General features: G+C 51.1%; 2 protein-coding genes across 2 annotated transcripts in view; one reads left to right on the top strand and one right to left on the bottom strand.

Moving 5' to 3' along the window:
• The window catches only part of arhgef33 (Rho guanine nucleotide exchange factor (GEF) 33), a 2,236-nt gene extending 2,205 nt beyond the window's left edge, over nucleotides 1-31 (bottom strand). The window contains exon 1 of the mRNA XM_056609930.1: nucleotides 10-31. Coding sequence (XP_056465905.1) covers nucleotides 10-31 — 22 coding nt within the window. The remainder of the gene's footprint in view (nucleotides 1-9) is intronic.
• A 17-nt stretch (nucleotides 32-48) lies between these two features.
• slc17a5 (solute carrier family 17 member 5) lies at nucleotides 49-7,834 on the top strand. Its single transcript, XM_056609348.1, has 11 exons — nucleotides 49-224; nucleotides 1,397-1,581; nucleotides 2,394-2,627; nucleotides 3,058-3,145; nucleotides 3,370-3,456; nucleotides 3,853-3,971; nucleotides 4,422-4,583; nucleotides 5,068-5,200; nucleotides 5,594-5,741; nucleotides 6,976-7,066; nucleotides 7,199-7,834. Exons 1-11 carry the CDS (start codon nucleotides 140-142, stop codon nucleotides 7,334-7,336), a joined length of 1,470 nt encoding a protein of 489 aa, XP_056465323.1. The 5' UTR covers nucleotides 49-139; the 3' UTR covers nucleotides 7,337-7,834.
• The last annotated feature ends 41 nt before the right edge of the window (nucleotides 7,835-7,875 follow it).

The following is a 7,875-nucleotide window of genomic DNA, read 5'->3' as shown; positions in this document are numbered from 1 at the left end:
CGATGCTACTTCCGGCCCGGTCACGTGCCATCTTGGTTTGTTGTCATTGTGCTGACTGGTCGATAGACAGCCACTCCGTCCCGCCAGCCTCCCGCCATGCCCCGCACAGCCTCTGCCTGACCGACAGACTGACCGAGCGATGTCCCGGGACGGGTCCGACAGCGAGGAGGAGGAGCGCGAGGCGCTGCTCCAGACCCGCGAGAGGGGCGCGAGGACCCCGCGAGGTGAGCGGAGCACGGAGCGGCTCTTCATATCGCTCTATCGATATGAACTGTATGATCATCACAATGTCAGCTGTGAACACGGAATAGTCCGTGTTTACTCGGCTCTTTCCACTTCTACCTCTACGATTATATCATTATGCATTCATAACCTGTGCACTTCCAATATGTAGCGGTGAGTTCAGGATTTAAACAGGAGATCACCAGGTTAAAGTTATCAGAAGAGAAGCGTCATGCTCTGAACTCTGTACTGAGGTTGTTGAGGCGGTCACGGGATGCTGCAGGGAGTCAGGTAGGTATGATCTTCCCCACCTTAGAGTCCCCACTGCTCCGCTATCACGATACAGCTCCACTATCACGACACAGTTCCATTATCACAACACAGCACCACTATCACGATACAGCACAGCTCCACTATCATGATAAGTTCAAAGTTCAAAGTACTTTATTTGTCATTGCCACAAAGACAACGAGACAGTAGAGGCAACCAGACTTACACAGCTAAATAATAATAAATAACAATTAATAAATAGATTCATAAATATCATACATAAAATAATAATATTATTTTAATAATATTAAAATAATAATAATAAAAATAATAAAAGCAATACATCTCCATATTAAGGGTGATACAACTCAACTATCACGATTCAGCTCCACTATCACGTCACAGCTCCACTATCACGTCACAGCTCCAATATCACGATTCAACACAGGTAACAACACAGGTTAGCACACAGGTAGTGTGTGTGTGCTCACCTGAGAGAGAGGAACAGAGAGGAACAGGACCATGTCTACCATTCCCCTGGTGTCTGACTGCGGGCCTCATGCTTTGGGTTAGGCTTGTGTTCAGCTTCTCCTTGCAGAACCGGTATGAGTATGAATCATGAGCTGTCCCCATGTGTAAGGTTGTGATCCACAGTGGGGCCGGGGTGTCACCCTGTCTGCTCCGTCACTCTGTTAGGGCTAGCTCTAGCTTTAGGGCTAGCGCTGTAGGGCTATCTCTAGGGTTAGGGCTAGAGCTGAGGTTATGGGGAGCTCTAGATTTAGGGCTAGCTCTGTTGTTGCGGCTAGCTCTAGGGCTAGGTCTAGCTTTAGGGCTATCTCTGGCTTTGGGGCTAGCTCTGGTGTGGGGTTTCAGAGGGTCATTGATAAGCCTCCTGCTCCCTCAGCGCCGGCGTGCTGCTCGGCGCGCTACGGCCTGGCGCTGGTCTCCTGCTATGGCTTCTTCGTGGTGTACTCCCTGCGGGTCAACCTCAGCGTGGCCATGGTGGACATGATCAACGCCACCGAGCCAGCCAATCACAGCGCCTCTGTTTGCCCGTCCAGCCAGACCGTGGCCGGACGCAACCACACGGTACGTCAGGAGGGGCATAGCTACCGTCATAGCAACCGTCATAACAACTACTGTCATAATTACCGTCATAACAGCTACCATCATAACTACCATCATAACAACTACCGTCATAGCAACTACCATCATAACTACCATCATAACAACTACCGTCATAACAAATACCATCACAACTACCGTCCTAAAAACTACCGTCCTAACAACTACCGTCATAACAACCGTCATAACAACTACTGTCATAACAACTATCGTTATACAACTACCGTCCTAACAACTACCGTCATAACAACTACCATTATAACAACTACCATCATAACTGCCATAACAATTAAGTTACAACTACCATCATAACAACTACCTTCATAACAACTATCGTTATACAACTACCGTCCTAACAACTACCGGCGTCCTAACCACTACCATTATAACAACTACCATCATAACTACCATAACAATTAAGTTACAACTACCGTCATAACAACTATCGTTATACAACTACCATCCTAACAACTACTGTCCTAACAACTACCTTCATAACAACTACCGTCATAACTGCCATCATAACAACTACCGTCATAACAACTACCATCATAACAACTACCGTCCTAACAACTACCTTCATAACAACTACTGTCATAACTACCATCATAACAACTAGCGTCATAACAACTACCGTCATAACAAATACCATCATAACTACCATAACAACTACCGTCATAACTACTGTCATAACTACCGTAACAACTACCGTTGTAGCAATTACCGTCCTAACAACTACCGTCATAACTTCCGTCATAACTGTGCTTGCCCCTCAGGCCCGTGTGTACGACTGGGACTCGGAGACCCAGGGCTGGATCCTGGGCTCCTTCTTCTACGGGTACATCCTGACCCAGGTCCCCGGGGGGTACCTGGCCAGCCGCTACGGGGCCAAGTGGCTGATGGGGCTTGGCATCCTGAGCACCGTGATCTTCACCCTGCTGACCCCCCTCGCCGCCGACCTGGGTGCCGGCTACCTGATCGCCGTCCGCGTGCTGGAGGGCATCGGAGAGGTGGGGGCTGCTCAGTAATCAATAATACAGGACAACTGTGATATAGTACTGTGATATAGTACTGAGACACGCAGTAGTACTGTGATATAATACTGTGATATAGTACTGAGACATGCAGTAGTACTGTGATATAGTACTGTGATATAGTACTGAGACATGCAGTAGTACTATGATATAGCACTGTGATATAGTACTGAGACATGCATCATTACTGTGATATAGCACTGTGATATAGTACTGAGACATGCAGTAGTACTGTGATATAGCACTGTGATATAGTACTGAGACATGCAGTAGTACTGTAATGTGTGTGTGTGTGTGTGTGTGTGTGTGTGTGTGTGTGTGTGTGTGTGTGTGTGTGTGTGTGTGTGTGTGTGTGTGTGTGTGTGTGTGTGTGTGTGTGTGTGTGTGTGTGTGTGTGTGTGTGTAGGGGGTTACCTATCCTTCTATGTATGCCATGTGGGCCGCTTGGGCCCCCCCCCTTGAGAGGAGCAGACTGCTGACCATCTCCTTTACTGGTAACACACACACACACACACACACACACACACACACACACACACACACACACACACACACACACACACACACACACACACATTCCTCTTGGTTCCTCATGGTTCTTCTTGGTTCCTCATGTTTCTTCATGGTTCTTCTTGGTTCCTCATGTTTCTTCATGGTTCTCCCTGGTTCCTCATGTTTCTTCTTGGTTCCTCATGTTTCTTCTCGGTTCTGTTGGCAGGAGCTCAGCTGGGGACGGTCATCGCTCTCCCGCTGTCTGGAGAGATCTGCTACTACCTGGACTGGACCTGGATCTTCTACATCTTCGGTATGCCAAACACAGCATAGAACCACAGCATAGAACCACAGCATAGAACCACAGCATAGAACCACAGCATAGAACCACAGTAGAGAACCACCGTAGAGACCCACAGCATAGACCCACAGCATAGAACCACCGTAGAGACCCACAGCATAGAACCACCGTAGAGACCCACAGCATAGAACCACCGTAGAGAACCGTGGGTCTAAGAGAGGAGGGCTGGAGCTAGGTCTGACCTCTGGCAGCACGGTGGGTATGGTGGCTAACCCTGTGTGTGTGTGTGTGTCTGTGTGTGTGTGTGTGTGTGTGTGTGTGTGTGTGTGTGTGTGTGTGTGTGTGTGTGTGTGTGTGTGTGTGTGTGTGTGTGTGTGTGTGTGTGTGTGTGTGTGTGTGTGTGTGTAGGCATGGTGGGGTTGGTTTGGTTCGTCCTGTGGTCTCTGCTGGTCTTCAACAGTCCGGACCACCACCCCAGGATCTCTGACAGAGAGAGGACCTACATCTGCAGCTCGCTGGAGAACGAGGTACGGCTCTCTCCCTCTCTCTCTCTCTCTCTCTCTCTCTCCCTCCTGGTCCTGACGGTCTTGACGGTCTCTGGTCCTGACGGTCCTGACGGTCCTGACGGTCCTGACGGTCTCTGGTCCTGACGGTCCTGACGGTCCTGACGGTCTCCGGTCCTGACGGTCTCTGGTCCTGACGGCCTCTGGTCCTGACGGCCTCTGGTCCTGATGGTCCTGCTGGTCTCTGGTCCTGACGGTCTCTGGTCCTGATGGTCCTGCTGGTCTCTGGTCCTGACGGTCTCTGGTCCTGATGGTCCTGCTGGTCTCTGGTCCTGACAGTCTCTGGTCCTGATGGTCTCTGGTCCTGATGGTCCTGATGGTCTCTGGTCCTGATGGTCTCTGGTCCTGATGGTCTCTGGTCCTGATGGTCTCTGGTCCTGATGGTCTCTGGTCCTGCTGGTCTCTGGTCCTCAGGTGTCCCGGGAGCTGGGTCCGGTCCCGTGGGGGTCCATCCTGACCTGCAGACCGCTCTGGGCCATCGTGGTCGCCCACTTCTCCTACAACTGGACCTTCTACACGCTGCTCACCCTGCTGCCCACCTACATGAAGAACGTCCTAGGCTTCAGCATCCAGCAGGTCAGCCCCCCTCCCCTGGTCCACCTGGTCCCCCCTGGTCCACCTGCCCTCCCCTAGTCCACCTGCCCTCCCCTGGTCCACCTGCCCTCCCCTGGTCCACCTGCCCTCCCCTGGTCCACCTGCCCTCCCCTGGTCCACCTGCCCTCCCCTGGTCCACCTGCCCTCCCCTGGTCCACCTGCCCTCCCCTGGTCCACCTGCCCTCCCCTGGTCCACCTGCTCTCCCCTGGTCCACCTGCTCCCCCCTGGTCCACCTGCCCTCCCCTGGTCCACCTGCCCTCCCCTGGTCCACCTGCTCCCCCCTGGTCCACCTGCCCTCCCCTGGTCCACCTGGTCTACCTGGTCCACCTGGTCTACCTGGTCGGAGTTGAAGGATAAGGAGTTCATGTGGGGTCATGGGGGGGTCATGTGACGGTCATTTGGGGGTCATGGGGGGGACATGGAGGCATGTGGTGTCATGTGGTCATGGTGTCATGTGACCTGCAGAACGGCGTGCTCTCGGCGCTGCCCTACCTGGGCTCTGGGCTGCTGTCGGTGGGGGGGGGGCAGCTGGCCGACTACCTGAGGGACGCACGCCAGTACCGCACCGTGGTGGTCCGCAAGGCCTTCTCCCTCGTCGGTGAGACCACCCACCCTCACAATCACCCACCCACCCTCACACTCACCCACCCACTCACCCTCACACCCACCCACTCATTCACTCAATCATCCACTCACGTAGCTGACCCTTGGCCTGTTATTAAAACACCCATATGTCTGAACAATTATTAATACACTATTAATACAACTAACAATAATAGCATTATGATAATAGGATTATTATAGATATTATTAATAATTATAATATTCTTATGTATGTATGACTGGGTTCCCGATATATCGACATAATATATAATAATATTATCAATAATATTATTCTGATCATAACAACCTCCAGTATTAATGCAGTATTAATAATCTATTATTATATCATTATTGATAACAGGTATGGTGTTCTTATATCTCTGATCAGGCATGGTGGGGCCGGCCGTGTTCCTGGTTGCCGCCGGCTACACGGGCTGTAACCCCCTTTTGGCCGTGGTCTTCCTCACCATCTCGTCCTCCCTGGGGGGGCTCTCAGCCTCGGGCTTCAACATCAACCACCTGGACATCGCCCCCTCGTAGGACACGCCCCACAGCCTCTAACACACAGCCTCTAACACACAGCCTCTAACACACAGCCTCATACACACAGCCTCTAACACACAGCCTCTAACCAACACACAGCCTCTAACACACAGCCTCTAACACACAGCCTCTAACCAACACACAGCCTCTAACACACAGCCTCTAACACACAGCCTCTAACACACAGCCTCTAACACACAGCCTCTAACACACAGCCTCTAACCAACAAACAGCCTCTAACACACAGCCTCTAACCAACACGCAGCCTCTAACACACAGCCTCTAACACACAGCCTCTAACAAACACACTGCCTCTAACACACAGCCTCTAACACACAGCCTCTAACACACAGCCTCTAGCCAGCATGTACGATACAGGAAATGAGGGCAGGGTAATGTCCTCTAACAAGTCCTCAACCCTTTCCCTGACCTAGATTCACATGCAGTAGTAGTACCAGTAGCAGAAGTTGTGTACCAGTAGTACGAGTAGTAGTAGTACCAGTATGTGTACCAGTAGTAAAAGCAGTATGTGTACCAGTAGTACCAGTAGTAGTAGCAGTATACCAGTAGCAGTATGTCAACCAGTCGTAGTACCAGTATACCAGTAGCAGTACCAGTATACCAGTAGCAGTATGTGTACCAGTGGTACCAGGAGCAGTACCAGTATACCAGTAGCAGTATGTGCAACAGTAGTATCAGTAGCAGTACCAGTATACCAGTAGCAGTATGTGTACCATTAATAGCAGCAGTATGTGTACCAGTAGCTGTAGAATTATGTGTACCAGTAGTACTAGCAGTCTGGGTACCAGTAGCACCAGTCGTACCAGTAGCTATAGAGGTATGTGTACCAGTACTAGTACCAGTATACCAGGAGCAGTAAGTGTACCAGTTGGAGTACCAGTATACCAGTAGCAGTGTGTGTACCAGTAGAAGTACCAGTATACCAGTAGCAGTGGTGTGTACCAGTAGTAGTACCAGTATACCAGTAGCAGTATGTGTACCAGTAGTAGTACCAGTATACCAGTAGCAGTGGTGTGTACCAGTAGTAGTACCAGTATACCAGTAGCAGTATGTGTACCAGTAGTAGTAGTACCAGTATACCAGTAGCAGTATGTGTACCAGTAGTATTACCAGTAGCAGTATGTGTACCAGTAGTAGTACCAGTAGCAGTGGTGTGTACCAGTAGTAGTACCAGTATACCAGTAGCACTGGTGTGTTTCTCCTCAGGTACGCGGGCATCCTGCTGGGCATCACCAACACCTTCGGCACCATCCCAGGCATGGTGGGCCCCGTGGTCGCCCGGGCCCTCACCAAGAACGTAAGACACACACACACACACACACACACACACACACACACACACACACACACACACACACACACACACACACACACACACACACACACACACACACACACACACACACTCACGCCAATGCTCTGGTTTCAGAACACCATGGAGGAGTGGCAGCTGGTGTTCTACATCTCCGCCGGTGTCAATCTCCTGGGAGCCGCCTTCTACACTGTGTTTGGCCGAGGGACGGTCCAACCCTGGGCCGTCCCCAAGCGCCGCCCTCTGCAGGATTGACCAATGGCAGCCCGGGTTCCTGCGTGCTGCTTTACCACCGCTGGTGGCTCGGTGCTCAGGATTAGCCCAGATGGCTTAGGAGTTAATTTAGTAACTAGTTAACTCAGCAAGGTGTAGCAGCGCTTTACACACTCACATTTAAAGGGAACATTGATAATCTTAAATCGAATCGTAGTCCAACAGATGTTATTTTAGAGCTCAAAGCTGATTGGGTATGACCCCGGCCAATGGGCTGGTCTCGATGTGAACCTCTAGCTGCTAATCGGCACTCGGAGGAGGACGCCTTACACAGAAGCCTTTTACTCTCTCTCTCTCTCTCTCTCTCTCTCTCTCTCTCTCTCTCTCTCTCTCTCTCTCTCTCTCTCTCTCTCTCTCTCTCTCTCTCTCTCTCTCTCTCTCTCTCTCTCTCTCAGTGGCACTTAGTGATTGGTTCTTCCCTCCCCGCTCTCTATGCAAAAAAACACGCCCATAATTTCCCTTTTGCAAAACCAAAGGCGGGCCAGCAGGGGGGGGGGGGGGGGGGGGGGGGCAACACGGTG

Source organism: Gadus chalcogrammus, chromosome 15, assembly GCF_026213295.1.
Source record: "Gadus chalcogrammus isolate NIFS_2021 chromosome 15, NIFS_Gcha_1.0, whole genome shotgun sequence".
In the NCBI taxonomy this organism is placed as follows: domain Eukaryota; kingdom Metazoa; phylum Chordata; class Actinopteri; order Gadiformes; family Gadidae; genus Gadus; species Gadus chalcogrammus.
This window is presented reverse-complemented; position numbering and strand designations above follow the sequence as displayed.

Coding starts and splice junctions, on each gene's coding strand:
- slc17a5 (XM_056609348.1), top strand. CDS start 140: ATGTCCCGGGACGGGTCCGACAGCGAGGAGGAGGAGCGCGAGGCGCTG. Junction 4,584..5,067: donor TAGGCTTCAGCATCCAGCAG/GTCAGCCCCCCT, acceptor TGTGACCTGCAG/AACGGCGTGCTCTCGGCGCT. Junction 5,742..6,975: donor CACCTGGACATCGCCCCCTC/GTAGGACACGCC, acceptor GTTTCTCCTCAG/GTACGCGGGCATCCTGCTGG.